We start from the raw sequence: 15,844 nt of genomic DNA, 5'->3' as shown, positions 1-15,844 counted from the left end.
CAAGCTCTTTCTCCAAAGCCCCTTGACTGTGTCAGTTGCCAAGAAAACTCTTTTAACAAGTATTTAAAACCTTCTCATCTGAACAGATTACAATGCGATAAATTAAATGCTTACATTCTGCTTCAGCTGCTCCTGAATAGCACATAAAGTAGAAGCACTGAGAGCACCAGAAAAGCTCAGCCTCCATCCCTGCTCTGCTTGTGACCACCAAGGTAAAGCAGGAACCGGTTCTGCACAGTTCCTCGTCCAGCTGTGCTGGTGATGGATGGCAAGTACCCTGTACTTCTCTCTAGCCATAAATGGTCTAATGAAGTGTTTCTTTCCCCCTTTCCACACAGATGTCCAATACAGTGATAACATCAGTGCCTTTAGATGGAGAAATTAAATTCTCACCCTCCAGTTTAGCTGTTGGTTAACCTGAGCCTCTTCCTAAGATAGATGCTGTCTATTATCATTTACTGCTGCTGCTGCTGCTTCTGCTGCTGCTACTACTACAACTTTTATTTTTAGAAGGGTGAAGCAGTTCTATTGCTGGATTTAGAGAATCTGCATGAAGCAACGATCCTTCTTTCAAGGCAGATCAGGCTACGAGAGATTAAGAGCCCCATGTTTTAAGCTTGTGGCAGAGCCTGGAATTCTAATTGCCTCTGAAGCAATAGTTGGGAAACAACTAGCGCAGGTGGATCTTGTCCTCAGCCTGAGTGATAAAAGGCTCACGAGCAGGTAGAGTTTAAAGTCACCACATTGTCTGTGGGATCCAGAAGGAAGACCACCAAACTGAGGGCAAACAGGAATGAGCAAAAGGAATACTGACTAGACGAGGTTTTTGTTTTTTTGTTTTGCCATCAATGAATCAAATACAAACTGAGCAAATTGATGATGCTTATTTTTTAATTGAAGAAAGCTTTGAGCTACCAGAAGTTTTGAAACAGGAGACAGAGGCTTGGCCTGGATCATGTAAGAGAATTCATAAGAATAGTTGATGCTTTCCTGTACTCTAGTGTTAGAATCAGGCTTCTGAAGGATAGTGTCCTTATGGAGTAAGTGGATCATTAAAACATTTTCTTTAAAACACAAATATTTCCTGAGAGGACATATATAAGATAGGTGGTGTTCTCAGTGGCAGAACACAAGCTAACAGGCACTGTGACGTAGTGAAGAAGCAAAGCCATGTCCACAGGATGCCGTAGCATTTGGGTCCACAGGATGCCGTAGCATTTGGGAGCACAGAGGCTTTATTGTATCAAGTTGGATGTGCTTCACAGTGTCTGAACATTCTGTGAGATGCTTCTCTAGGGACGGTCTGGTCAGCTATGAAATGCATTGGATGCATTGGGACAGCAAGTGAGAAATGTCATGTTACTAGTGTAAACTTAAAATAGTAAAGTGGCCCATTATTAAATATAATGTCATTTGCATCATTCAGTGTATATACAAGCTAAAAAAAGACATAAAGCATAACTATATAAAGGATCCTAATTACTTGTAACAGTGTCCTTTTAAAGCTCTTTTTTAATCAATGTAATATATAAAATTCTTATCTGAACAGTGGAAATAAAAGTCCCATCTAACGAGACATTTTGGCATTAATTGGCATAGCTTGTACACTTAGAGTGTTCTGCTCATTTTCATTTGCACAAAACCCTTATTAAGAAAGGACATTATCTTGCATGTAGGCACTTGCTAAAAGAATGCAGCTTGCTGACAGAGAATATTTTAAACTGACAGTCTCACCGTGAGCCTGTTATAAAAACATCTGCTGTTTGGGAGAATCAGAACTGGCTAATAACAGTGACTATAATTAATAGTCTATTGCTTTAAGGAAAACAATCAACAAATTGGGATGATTCTTAATCTACTCAACTAATAAATGAGAAACAAGGAATTCAGAGAACAGACAAAGAAAGTAGTATGTGTTTTCTCCATGAGTCTTTTTTTTTGTTTGTTTGTTTTTTTTTTTTGTTTGTTTGTTTTCTGAGACAGGGTTTCTCTGTGTAGCTCTGGCTGCCCTGGAATTCACTCTGTAGACCAGGCTGGCCCTCAAACTCAGAAATCCTCCTGCCTTTGCCTCCCAAGTGCTGGGATTAAAGGCGTGCTCCATGAGTCATTTTTAAAGGTTGATGATAGGTCTCACATGTCATCTGTTTGATTATACTGGTTTTGCATCATAAGACTTGGTTGTTTTGTCTTTCTCTCCTTCCTGTCAGTATTAAAACTTGAAGTATGGTTACTGCATATTAAAACGCTCAAGAACACCATTCTAAGTAACATACTCCTGGGGTGAGTGCCACAGTCGTTTTACGAATGCTAAAATAAAGGCATGTCAGCTCCATCCTAATACTAGAAAGGCCTTGTTTGAAGTCAGAGGTTTCTTTTTTTTTTTTTTTTTTTTTTTTTTTTTTTTTTTTTTTTTTTTTTTTTTTTTTTTAATATTTTTATTACATATTTTCCTCAATTACATTTCCAATGCTATCCCAAAAGTCCCCCATAGCGCCCCCCACTTCCCTACCCACCCATTCCCATTCTTTTGGCCCTGGCATTCCCCTATATTGGGGCATATAAAGTTTGCAAGTCCAATGGGCCTCTCTTTCCATTGATGGCCGTCTAGGCCATCTTTCGATACATATGCAGCTAGAGACAAGAGCTCCGGGGTTCTGGTTAGTACATCATGTTGTTCCAACAATAGGGTTGCAGATCCCTTTAGCTCCTTGGGTACTTTCTCTAGCTTCTCCATTGGGAGCCCTGTGATACATCCAATAGCTGACTGTGAACATCCACTCCTGTGTTTGCTAGGCCCCGGCATCGTCTCACAAGAGACAGCTATATTTGGGTCCTTTCAGCAAAATCTTGCTAGTGTATGCAATGGTGTCAGCGTTTAGAAGCTGATTATGGGATGGATCCCTGGATACGGCAGTCTCTAAATGGTCCATCCTTTCATCACAGCTACGAACTTTGTCTCTGTAACTCCTTCCCTGGGTGTTTTGTTCCCAATTCTAAGAAGGTGCACAGTGTCCACACTTTGGTCTTCATTCTTCTTGAGTTTCATGCGTTTATCAAATTGTATCTTATATCTTGGGTATCCTAAGTTTTGGGCTAATATCCACTTATCAGTGAATACATATTGTGTGAGTTCTTTTGTGATTGTGTTACTTCACTCAAGATGATGCCCTCCAGGTCCATCCATTTGGCTAGGAATTTCATAAATTCATTCTTTTTAATAGCTGAGTAGTACTCCATTGTGTAAATGTACCATAATTTCTGTATCCATTCCTCTGTTGAGGGACATCTGGGTTCTTTCCAGCTTCTGGCTATTATAAATAGGGCTGCTATGAACATAGTGGAGCATGTGTCCTTTTTACCGGTTGGGACATCTTCTGGATATATGCCCAGGAGAGGTATTGCTGGATCCTCCGGTAGTACTATGTCCAATTTTCTGAGGAACCGCCATACTGATTTCCAGAGTGGTTGTACAAGCTTGCAATCCCACCAACAATGGAGGAGTGTTCCTCTTTCTCCACATCCTCGCCAGCATCTGCTGTCACCTGAATTTTTGATCTTAGCCATTCTGACTGGTGTGAGGTGGAATCTCAGGGTTGTTTTGATTTGCATTTCCCTGATGATTAAGGATGTTGAACATTTTTTCAGGTGTTTCTCTGCCATTCGGTATTCCTCAGGTGAGAATTCTTTGTTCAGTTCTGAGCCCCATTTTTTAATGGGGTTATTTGACTTTCTGGAGTCCACCTTCTTGAGTTCTTTATATATATTGGATATTAGTCCCTTATCTGATTTAGGATAGGTGAAGATCCTTTCCCAATCTGTTGGTGGTTTTTTTGTCTTATTGATGGTGTCTTTAGCCTTGCAGAAGCTTTGTAGTTTCATGAGGTCCCACTTGTCAATTCTCGATCTTACAGCACAAGCCATTACTGTTCTATTCAGGAATTTTTCCCCTGTGCCCATATCTTCAAGGCTTTTCCCCACTTTCTCCTCTATAAGTTTCAGTGTCTCTGGTTTTATGTGAAGTTCCTTGATCCACTTAGACTTGACCTTAGTACAAGGAGATAGGAATGGATCGATTCGCATTCTTCTACATGTTAACAACCAGTTGTGCCAGCACCATTTGTTGAAAATGCTGTCTTTCTTCCACTGGATGTTTTTAGCTCCCTTGTCGAAGATCAAGTGACCGTAGGTGTGTGGGTTCATTTCTGGGTCTTCAATTCTATTCCATTGGTCTATTTGTCTGTCACTATACCAGTACCATGCAGTTTTTATCACAATTGCTCTGTAGTAGAGCTTTAGGTCCGGCATGGTGATTCCACCAGAGGTTCTTTTATCCTTGAGAAGAGTTTTTGCTATCCTAGGTTTTTTGTTATTCCAGATGAATTTGCAGATTGCACTTTCTAATTCGTTGAAGAATTGAGTTGGAATTTTGATGGGGATTGCATTGAATCTGTAGATTGCTTTTGGCAAGATAGCCATTTTTACAATGTTGATCCTGCCAATCCATGAGCATGGGAGATCTTTCCATCTTCTGAGATCTTCTATAATTTCTTTCTTCAGAGACTTGAAGTTTTTATTATACAGATCTTTCACTTCCTTAGTTAGAGTCACACCAAGATATTTTATATTATTTGTGACTATTGAGAAGGGTGTTGTTTCCCTAATTTCTTTCTCAGCCTGTTTATTCTTTGTGTAGAGAAAGGCCATTGATTTGTTTGAGTTAATTTTATATCCAGCTACTTCACCGAAGCTGTTTATCAGGCTTAGGAGTTCTCTGGTGGAATTTTTAGGGTCACTTATATATACTATCATATCATCTGCAAAGAGTGATATTTTGACTTCATCTTTTCCAATTTGTATCCCTTTGATCTCCTTTTGTTGTCGAATTGCTCTGGCTAGGACTTCAAGTACAATGTTGAATAGGTATGGAGAAAGTGGACAGCCTTGTCTAGTCCCTGATTTTAGAGGGATTGCTTCAAGCTTCTGACCATTTACTTTGATGTTGGCTACTGGTTTGCTGTAGATTGCTTTTATCATGTTTAGGTATGGGCCTTGAATTCCTGATCTTTCCAAGACTTTTATCATGAATGGGTGTTGGATCTTGTCAAATGCTTTTTCCGCATCTAACGAGATGACCATGTGGTTTTTGTCTTTGAGTTTGTTTATATACTGGATTACGTTGATGGATTTCCGTATATTGAACCATCCCTGCATCCCTGGGATGAAACCTACTTGGTCAGGATGGATGATTGTTTTGATGTGTTCTTGGATTCGGTTAGCAAGAATTTTATTGAGGATTTTTGCATCAATATTCATAAGGGATATTGGTCTGAAGTTTTCTATCTTTGTTGGGTCTTTTTGTGGTTTAGGTATCAGAGTAATTGTGGCTTCATAGAATGAGTTGGGTAGAGTACCTTCTGTTTCTATTTTGTGGAATAGTTTGTGAAGAACTGGGATTAGATCTTCTTTGAAGGTCTGATAGAACTCTGCACTAAACCCATCTGGTCCTGGGCTTTTTTTGGTTGGGAGACTATTAATGACTGCTTCTATTTCTTTGGGGGATATAGGGCTGTTTAGATCATTAACCTGATCTTGATTCAACTTTGGTACCTGGTATCTGTCTAGGAACTTCTCCATTTCATCCAGGTTCTCCAGTTTTGTTGAGTATAGCCTTTGGTAGAAGGATCTGATGGTGTTTTGGATGTCTTCAGGATCTGTTGTTATGTCTCCTTTTTCATTTCTGATTTTGTTAATTAGGATGCTTTCCCTGTGCCCTCTAGTGAGTCTGGCTAAGGGTTTATCTATCTTGTTGATTTTCTCAAAGAACCAGCTCCTTGATTGGTTGATTCTTTGAATAGTTTTTCTTGTTTCCACTTGGTTGATTTCACCCCTGAGTTTGATTATTTCCTGCCGTCTACTCCTCTTGGGTGAATTTGCTTCCTTTTGTTCTAGTGCTTTTAGGTGTGTTGTCAAGCTGCTAATGTGTGCTCTTTCTAGTTTCCTTTTGGAGGCACTCAGAGCTATGAGTTTTCCTCTTAGAAATGCTTTCATTGCGTCCCATAAGTTTGGGTATGTTGTGGCTTCATTTTCATTGAACTCTAAAAAGTCCTTAATTTCTTTCTTTATTCCTTCCTTGACCAAGGTATCATTGAGAAGAGTGTTGTTCAGTTTCCACGTGAAGGTTGGCTTTCTATTATTTATTTTGTTATTGAAGATCAGCCTTAGTCCATGGTGATCTGATAGGATGCATGGGACAATTTCAATATTTTTGTATCTGTTGAGTCCTGTTTTGTGCCCAATTACGTGGTCAATTTTGGAGAAGGTACCATGAGGTGCTGAGAAGAAGGTGTATCCTTTTGTTTTAGGGTAAAATGTTCTGTAGATATCTGCCAGATCCATTTGATCCATAACTTCTGTTAGTTTCACTGTGTCCCTGTTTAGTTTCTGTTTCCATGATCTGTCCATTGGTGAAAGTGGTGTGTTGAAGTCTCCCACTATTATTGTATGAGGTGCAATGTGTGCTTTGAGATTTACTAAAGTTTCTTTAATGAATGAGGCTGCCTTTGTATTTGGAGCATAGATATTCAGGATTGATAGTTCCTCTTGGAGGATTTTACCTTTAATGAGTATGAAGTGCCCCTCCCTGTCTTTTTTGATGACTTTGGGTTGGAAGTCAATCTTATCTGATATTAGAATGGCTACTCCAGCTTGTTTCTTCAGACCATTTGCTTGGAAAATTGTTTTCCAGCCTTTCATTCTGAGGTAGTGTCTATCTTTTTCTCTGAGATGAGTTTCTTGTAAGCAGCAAAATGTTGGGTCTTGTTTGTGTAGCCAGTTTGTTAGTCTATGTCTTTTTATCGGGGAGTTGAGTCCATTGATATTAAGAGATATTAAGGAAAAGTAATTGTTGTTTCCTGTTATTTTTGTTGTTAAAGTTGGCATTCTGTTCTTGTGGCTGTCTTCTTTTAGGTTTGTTGAGGGATTACCTTCTTGTTGTTTCTAGGGCGTGGTTCCTGTCCTTGTATTGGTTTTTTTCTGTTATTATCCTTTGAAGGGCTGGATTCGTGGAGAGATAATGTGTGAATTTGGTTTTGTCGTGGAATACTTTGGTTTCTCCATCTATGTTAATTGAGAGTTTGGCTGGGTATAGTAGCCTGGGCTGGAATTTGTGTTCTTTTAGTGTCTGTATAACATCTGTCCAGGATCTTCTGGCTTTCATAGTCTCTGGTGAAAAATCTGGTGTAATTCTGATAGGCTTGCCTTTATATGTTACTTGGCCTTTTTCTCTTGCTGCTTTTAGTATTCTATCTTTATTTAGTGCATTTGTTGTTCTGATTATTATGTGTCGGGAGGTATTTCTTTTCTGGTCCAGCCTATTTGGAGTTCTGTAGGCTTCTTGTATGTTCATGGGCATCTCTTTCTTTAGATTTGGGAAGTTTTCTTCTATAATTTTGTTGAAGATGTTTGCTGGTCCTTTGAGTTGAAAATCTTCATTCTCATCCACTCCTATTATCCGTAGGTTTGGTCTTCTCATTGTGTCCTGTATTTCCTGGATGTTTTGAGTTAGGATCTTTTTGCATTTTCCATTTTCCTTGATTGTTGTGCCCATGTTCTCTATGGAATCTTCTGCACCTGAGATTCTCTCTTCCATCTCTTGTATTCTGTTGCTGATGCTTGCATCTATGGTTCCAGATTTCTTTCCTAGGGTTTCTATCTCCAGTGTTGCCTCATTTTGGGTTTTCTTTATTGTGTCTACTTCCCTTTTTAGGTCTAGTATGGTTTTGTTCATTTCCATCATCTGATTGGATGTGTTTTCCTGTTTCTCTTAAAGGACTTCTACCAGTTTGGTTGTGTTTTCCTGTTTTTCTTTAAGGACTTGTAACTCTTTAGCCATGTTCTCCTGTAGTTCTTTAAAGTCCTTCTTGATGTCCTCTACCATCATCATGAGATATGCTTTTAAATCCAGGTCTAGTTTTTCAGGTGTGTTGGGGTGCCCTGGACTGGGTGAAGTGGGAGTGCCGGGTCCTGATGATGGTGAGTGGTCTTGGTTTCTGTTAGTAAGATTCTTACCTTTACCTCTCGCCATCTGGTAATCTCTGGAGTTGTTATAGTTGTCTCTGTTCAGAGGTTGTTCTTCTGGGGATTCTGAGTATCCTCTGTCAGCAGACCTGTACAGACTAAGTTCGGCGGAGTCCCGGAGCCAAGATGGCGCTCCCTGCAGGGCAGGTCACTGTTCTCCGGCTGGGAGGGTGTCGGATGTCTGCGGCCCCAAAAGGGTGCTGCCTCAGCGGTTCTGTGGCTCCCGCCTGTCCCAGAAGCTGTCTGCCTCTGTGGTCCTCACTCTGTCCTGTGCAGACTAAGTTCGGCGGAGTCCCGGAGCCAAGATGGCACTCTCTGCAGGGCAGGTCTCTGTCCTCCGGCTGGGAGGGTGCCGGAAGTCTGCGGCCCCAAAAGGGTGCTGCCTCAGCGGCTCTGTGGCTCCTGCCTGTCCCAGAAGCTGTCTGCCCCCGTGGTCCCCACTCTGACCTGTAGAGACTAAGCTTGGCGGAGTCCCGGAGCCAAGATGGCGCTCCCTGCAGGGCAGGTCACTGTCCTCCGACTGGGAGGGTGCCGGATGTCTGCGGCCCCAAAAGGGTGCTGCCTCAGTGGCTCTGTGGCTCCCGCCTGTCCCAGAAGCTGTCTGCCTCTGTGGTCCTCACTCTAACCTGTAGACTATGTTCGGGGAGTCCCGGAGCCAAGATGGCGCTCTCTGCAGGGCAGGTCTCTGTCCTCCGGCTGGGAGGGTGCCGGAAGTCTGCGGCCCCAAAAGGGTGCTGCCTCAGCGGCTCTGTGGCTCCTGCCTGTCCCAGAAGCCGTCTGCCCCCGTGGTCCCCACTCTGACCTGTAGAGACTAAGCTCGGCGGAGTCCCGGAGCCAAGATGGCGCTCTCTGCAGGGCAGGTCACTGTCCTCCGACTGGGAGGGTGCCGGATGTCTGCGGCCCCAAAAGGGTGCTGCCTCAGCGGCTCTGTGGCTCCTGCCTGTCCCAGAAGCTGTCTGCCCCCGTGGTCCCCACTCTGACCTGTAGAGACTAAGCTTGGCAGAGTCCCGGAGCCAAGATGGCGCTCCCTGCAGGGCAGGTCACTGTCCTCCGACTGGGAGGGTGCCGGATGTCTGCGGCCCCAAAAGGGTGCTGCCTCAGTGGCTCTGTGGCTCCCGCCTGTCCCAGAAGCTGTCTGCCTCTGTGGTCCTCACTCTAACCTGTAGACTAAGTTCGGGGAGTCCCGGAGCCAAGATGGCGCTCTCTGCAGGGCAGGTCTCTGTCCTCCGGCTGGGAGGGTGCCGGAAGTCTGCGGCCCCAACAGGGTGCTGCCTCAGCGGCTCTGTGGCTCCTGCCTGTCCCAGAAGCCGTCTGCCCCCGTGGTCCCCACTCTGACCTGTAGAGACTAAGCTCGGCGGAGTCCCGGAGCCAAGGTGGCGCTCTCTGCAGGGCAGGTCACTGTCCTCCGACTGGGAGGGTGCCGGATGTCTGCGGCCCCAAAAGGGTGCTGCCTCAGCGGCTCTGTGGCTCCCGCCTGTCCCAGAAGCTGTCTGCCTCTGTGGTCCTCACTCTAACCTGTAGACTAAGTTCGGGGAGTCCCGGAGCCAAGATGGCGCTCTCTGCAGGGCAGGTCTCTGTCCTCCGGCTCCCAGAGGTTTCTTAACACGCAGAAATTTCAGATACTCTTTTGGGATTAATGTATGACCTCTTTACACTCAGTGACATTTAAACACATCTTATAACATCTCCATATACTTCAAGTGCACACTAGTGTTGGCATTGCTATCTCCTTGCTGTGGGTTGAACTCAGGGCTTCATCCTAGTTCCGAACATCCTTACTTTCAAATAAGACAACATTTCCTCTTGTCTCTACTTTCCATTCTTCGCCGACACTGAGGCCTAACTTCAGTGGTTATCCATGGCTGGCTAGTATCTTGGTTTCCTTACAAATGGCACTCTATGCTTATTAATGGCATTTTCCAAGTCCCTGCAGGCATTGGACTATGTTCTGACCTTTGAAATCTCTTCTAGAACACAAGATTTTAGTGCTTAATGGTTCAAAGTAGCTAACTCTCATGTATTAATTTTTATTTTCATTGCAGTGAATATTTGCCTTACTTACATATGTATGAGGTCTACATTTTGATATTCATTGAAAAATATCATTTCAGATGTGATACTTTGTGAAAATTATATTATTAAATGTTATAGAAAGCATGATCCTAAGATACTAATGGAACATTTAGCAAAGTATAGACTATGAATAGTTATACATTTAGGAAGGTCAGTTTCTACTCTGTTGGCCACCTTCCTCATCATTAAAAATGAGTCCCTCTCTTCTTCTGGAATATGAAGGTTTAGACTTATATATCTGAAAAGAGTTTACAAAACATGTCCCTTCCTTTCACAGAGTGTCTGGTCTGATGTGCTTTGTCACAAAACCAAGCACTGCCATTGGACTTCACTTTTAGCTATATTTTCCTTCTTTGGAGTCTCCATTCTTCCTAAGGATTTTTTTCTTTCTGAAGATTGTGTTCCATCATTAAAAAGCTCCAGTGGAATTGGCTCAGTACTGCCAATGTGGGCTATTTCCAGTAAAAAGCTGCAGCGAGCCAATGAAGGAAAGGGGCTAAAATCCAGTCAGCATTCCATATGCCAAGCACAGTGCCCTAGGAGCAGTCCCAACAATGCATGTAAAAATCCCACCCAGAGGACATCTGATTCTAATTTACACAAAGACACTCTGCAGGCTAGCAGAGTCCCTGGAGCTAAACTAATGCTGCCTCACTGTGAATTGAGGGACAGTTTGCCAGTGTGTTTAAAAGCTTGTCATAACTTATCCTTTATGGGGCTGTTCCAGTAGGGCAGAGTTATGTATGTGTTGGGATAGAGGCAATTAGACACACTTCACTGATAGTTTTATTTACTGGCTGTTTGTTCAAGCCCTGGTGCTGGGGATCTGAGGGAGAGATTTTATTAGAAGCAAACTCCCTTTGTGAGCCCTCATTCAATTAGATTTGAGCTTCCTGGACTCTACCTGTGAAGAAATGGTCAGAGGAGGCCCCTCTTGTGACCGACAGTGTTTGTGTTTTCTGCTAATAAAGTTTTGAATGGATCATACCACATGGACTTGATGTCTTAATTTTGTTGGATGGACACATTCAAGAACAGAAAGTAAACAATTGGCACCTTGCTCAGGGATGTCTGAGCAAGTACCTCCCTCGCTTAGGGATTTTGTAATAAAATACAGCTCAGTGATTCAAAAACTAAAACATGTTTTTAAAGCTCCTAAACTTGATCTAAAGTGCCAGAATTTCCCAGTTTGGCCTGGCTTCAAGGCCATGAGAGCTCAGACACTGACTCATGGAACCATTTCCTTATTAACAGACATAGTATTTCACATACTTGAGGCTTAAAAAAAATCACTGGACTTCAGCCTCTCCAACGCAAAGCTCTTCTCAACTCTTTTGTTTTTGAGACAGGCATGATTTCAAAGGAAATCTTGTGTCTGTCTATATTGTTTATTCTCAACTTATCCCAAATGCTCTGGCTTATGTATGAAAAATCCCTTGAGTTGTTTTCTAAGTTGTTCAGTCTTTTCCTGTTTCAGAGCAGGAGGCTGCAGATCGTCAGTAGTAAGGAGAAAGTGTGCTGTTGAGCACTAGCTCTGCTGAGGAGGAACGTGATTTATGTATTTCTGAACTGATTACTCTCTGTAAGAGTCTACCCCCAAATATCATATAAAACTAAGGAATCCTCTTAGATGCACTATCAGAAAAGTCTTACACAGAATAATGTCTATCTAAGCTATTTTAATATTCATTTTATCAGCCGGCGGTGGTGGCGCACGCCTTTAATCCCAGCACTTGGGAGGCAGAGGCAGACGGATTTCTGAACCTGGTCTACAAAGTGAGTTCCAAGACAGCCAGGGCTATACAGAGAAACCCTATCTAGAAAAACAAACAAACAAACACAACAACAACAACAACAACAACAACAACAACAAATTGTCCTATTTCGGGGTGGTTTTACCTACCTGTATGTCAGCACATTATGCACATGCAATTCCCATGGAGACCAGCAGAGGGCATCAGATACCCCAGGAATGATGTTACAGCTGGTTTTGATCCCTCATGTGGGTGCAGGGAATTGAACATTGATTCTCTAGAAGAAAATAAAAGGTGCTATTGACTTCTGTGTGACTTCTCCAGCCCTGCCTAGATGATTTTGTCAAAACATCAATGCATCTATTTGCAACTCAGTGTTTTTGGTAGAGTTGTATAAACATAAAAGTATCAAAGAATTTATATACTGTTTCTTTGTATCCATGCTATCCTGAGGGCTTGGCATAATTATTATTTGTGTATATCAAATAGAATAATTTCATTTAATGGCACAGATAAGATTCTATTATCTGTTTTATATGCTGCTAAAGAAGGTATATGCCATTCACAGCAAATTTCTAATTAATATTTAAGTGAATTGTCCATTTTTAACTTTCATATAATACATTATATTGTAAGCTGTCCTTATTCAGAGTCATTCCTGTTCACCTTGTTAAAATTTAAAATCAGTGCTCAATGACCTTGGGTTAAACATGTCTCTAAATATACTTTCCTTCCTTTTTACATTATGACCCTAAGCTGAGCACGCTCAGGAATGTACTGCTTAGCCAAGCATACTCAGGGATCCGTGTTCAGTGAATTGCTTTCCCGAATGAATATGTAAAGGCTCCCTCAAGAAAATCCCCATATTCCATGAGCTAAAGTCCTCTAACCTAATGTGTGTTGCTCAGAACAGTGTCTACTCTTTTGGGTCATTCCTTGAGTGCTTGGTTTGTTTCTGTAGTAAGTGTCCTGTGAGCCCATTGCTATGACGTACTTACATACAGGAGCCTAACATGGCCCTCATGAGAGACCCTACCAGCGGCTGACTTACACGCAACCATTGGACTGAAATCCCGGATCCCTATTGTTGAATTAGGGGAAGGATTGAAGAAGCTGAAAAGGAGACCCCTATAGGAAGACCAGCAGTCTCAACTAACCCAGACCCCAGGGAGCTCTCTGAGACTGATCCACCAACCAGGAGCATATAGGGCCTTGTTTGTGGCCCTTGGCAAATATGTAGCAGAGGTTGGCCTGATCAGGCCTCAGTGGGAGAAGATGTGCTTAATCCTTGAGAGACTTGAGGCTCCAGAGAAAGGGGAGGCCTGGTGGGAAGGGAGCACCCCCTCAGAGGCAAGCCTGCAGAGGAAGGGGATGGGAGCTGTGGGAGAGCAGAATGACAGGGCAGCAGCCACTGGACTGGAAATAAAATAATTTTTTTTTTCAAAGTGCTAAGTCAGCTCCCCCGCCACTGATTTCTGTATTTACTTTTTTAAAAATTATATTGGTACCCATGTGTTCGCCTGTGATGCAGTGAAGGGTTGAAGCTCATGATTGCAGCATTGCTTTACGCTTTAGGTGGCAAAAATTATATGCTGGGATCCGCTTTATTGTCACCCCGCAGAGATACAATAATGGCTTCTTCTGATGGCCATGCCTTTGTATTTCCTACCTCTCCATCCTTTTTCAGAAGTTGACAGAAAATGGATTCAAAATCAGGGGCAGAGTTAAAGGTCTGGAAGTGGTGGCTGTGTAAATATGTCTGTGGCCCTGCTGCCACCAACACTGCTAACTCACTTAAGCTCAGGAGGTGACACCAGCAAGCTCTATTTAACATCAAAGTGCCAGGGAGAGCCAGCAGGTCCTGCAGGAAAGTCTGCCAGGCTTGTTGCTCCTCAATCAGAACCATCAGGCAGCTGAGGGCCAGGAAGTCTCTGCACACCAGTGAATTTATAAGCTGCTGGTACATGGCAGAAGTCACACAGTGGTGTGCTAAGTGGGCTTTAGGTGGACAGTCTGTGGGTCATAAAAACAGACCTGCTCAAAGTACAGGTGTCGAGTGAATTCAGTGAGAGGAACCTTTGATCTGCATCTTTTTTTGTTTTGTTTTTGTTTTTGTTTATTTGCTTATGATGTTGGTAAATGACATTTATCTCCCTATCTTTGAAAATAAAGTCTATATGAGCATTTCCTCATTGACTTTTATGTCAAATTCTATTTGAATTAACAAGCCAGCAACTTTCTCAGGCACCCCTTTGCCCCTTCTAAGATGGGGAAAACAGGCCAGCACAGAGTTAGTTTTATCTGATCCCTTTTAGTAGTGAGGAATCTGAAAATACATTCATGGAAAATGAGAAGTTCAAGGTTGCTATACCCTAACTCATAGTTGGTAGTGAAGGTCTTTTAAATCTGGGATAAGAAGCCAGGGCATATTTATGCTGTGCACTGAACGCTATTTTATGACTTCAGCTTTGCGTACTGAGATAGAAATGAATGTTGGAGTGTGATTAGGCTTTTACAAATATTAACTTTCATCATGCAGATAATCAATATCCATCACAAAATGTAGAAGAAAGTGAGTATGAACAGAAGTATTAAAGAGCATCCATACTGGGCTGGACAGATAGCTCACCAGTTAACAGCACTGACTGATCTTCCAGAGGTCCTGAGTTCAATTTCCAGCAATTACATAGTGGTTCACAAACATCTGTAGTGGGATCCAATGCCCTCTTCTGGTGTGTCTGACAGCTCCAGTGTACTCATATACATAAAATAAATAAATCTAAAAAGAAAAAATTTAAAAAAAGCACCATTTTTAGCCTTGACCTCTGGGGAGACTTTCCTGTGATGGAGCTCACAGTTTTATGCTCAGGTGGAGCTTAGCTCTCAAGACCTTGCTGCATTTAGCAAGAGGCAAGTCACATGGGACCAGTAAGTTCTTTTTCTTCCTCAGAGAGAGCAGATGTTGGCAAGGAAGTAGATGGTGATGTCTGTTATCATTTTAGAAAGAGCCATTCTGCATAGTTTGGTGGTCTACACTAGTAGGAGAATTCAGAACTTGAAGCTAACTTGAGCCATATTTCAGGACACTATCTCTGAAACAAACACAAATGAACATCATAGGACCCCCTTCTCCAGAGGTTATCAGTTTTTACCATATAATTTGAATTACCTTGGATAAACAAACCTTGAGTTTTTATCTTGGAAACTCTCCAAGATACTGAAAGTGCAACGAGTTTTTGAATTGACGTCTGTACTTGGGATAGTCACATTCTGTTTCAGGGGTTGGATGTCTAATGAGATTGTCAAGAGACTCAAATACTTTGTTGAAATGTTTTTCACTTTCTCATAAGTGATGAACAAAATATTAACAGTGATTTAAAAACCATAGCACATTCTAAAGTGCTTCTATGTCTGTTTCATTCTAATTATTAAACTGTTTCTATATACATAGAGAGATAATTAATATAAATATCACTTTTTGTGGAAAAACAGAGCAAGTGCTAGCTTTCCATTGCTACAACAAAATACCCAAGTCTACTTGTAAAGAGGAAAGGTTTATGCTACCCTAGTTTTGGAAACTGTGGTCCAGGATTGGTTGGCCTCTTCAGGGATTGGAAAGAGTCCTAAAGAATCAAGGCACACCCTTCAATGACAAAAGAACCCCCAATAGGCTCCACTCTTAAAGTTTCCAGCACTCTCCAGTAACAACCCCATGTTAACATTGAACTTCTGGAAAGTCAGCTCTTGCATAGTCTAAGCAATGGCCATCATGGAGCTGATTTCAGGAAGACATGATGTAGGAAGACTGCACTGCCATTCAGTTATCAAGGGACTCTGTAGATGACTGCTCTGAGATAGGAGATAAGAATGCCTTATACTTTCCAGTGATGGCCGACTAGGCCATTTTTTGATACATATGCAGCTAGAGTCAAGAGCTCCGG

At 42.2% G+C, this 15,844-nt stretch overlaps 1 protein-coding gene across 4 annotated transcripts in view; it reads left to right on the top strand.

Annotated features, from left to right (window-relative positions):
* The window catches only part of Plxdc2 (plexin domain containing 2), a 395,182-nt gene that overhangs the window by 79,240 nt on the left and 300,098 nt on the right, over window positions 1-15,844 (top strand). The window contains exon 1 of one of the 4 annotated variants that reach the window (XM_085835170.1): window positions 11,543-11,669. The exons of the other annotated variants lie outside the window; for them this stretch is intronic. Within the exon in view, the coding sequence (XP_085691296.1) occupies window positions 11,558-11,669 (112 nt within the window). The 5' untranslated portion in view covers window positions 11,543-11,557. Of the gene's footprint in view, window positions 1-11,542; window positions 11,670-15,844 lie in introns of those variants that run through there. 4 annotated transcript variants of the gene reach the window in all.

This window comes from Mus caroli, unplaced genomic scaffold (assembly GCF_978045245.1).
Source record: "Mus caroli unplaced genomic scaffold, Mus_caroli_1 scaffold_2, whole genome shotgun sequence".
In the NCBI taxonomy this organism is placed as follows: Eukaryota; Metazoa; Chordata; class Mammalia; order Rodentia; family Muridae; genus Mus; species Mus caroli.
The sequence above is the reverse complement of the archived record's forward strand: the minus strand, read 5'-3'. Positions and strand labels throughout refer to the sequence as shown.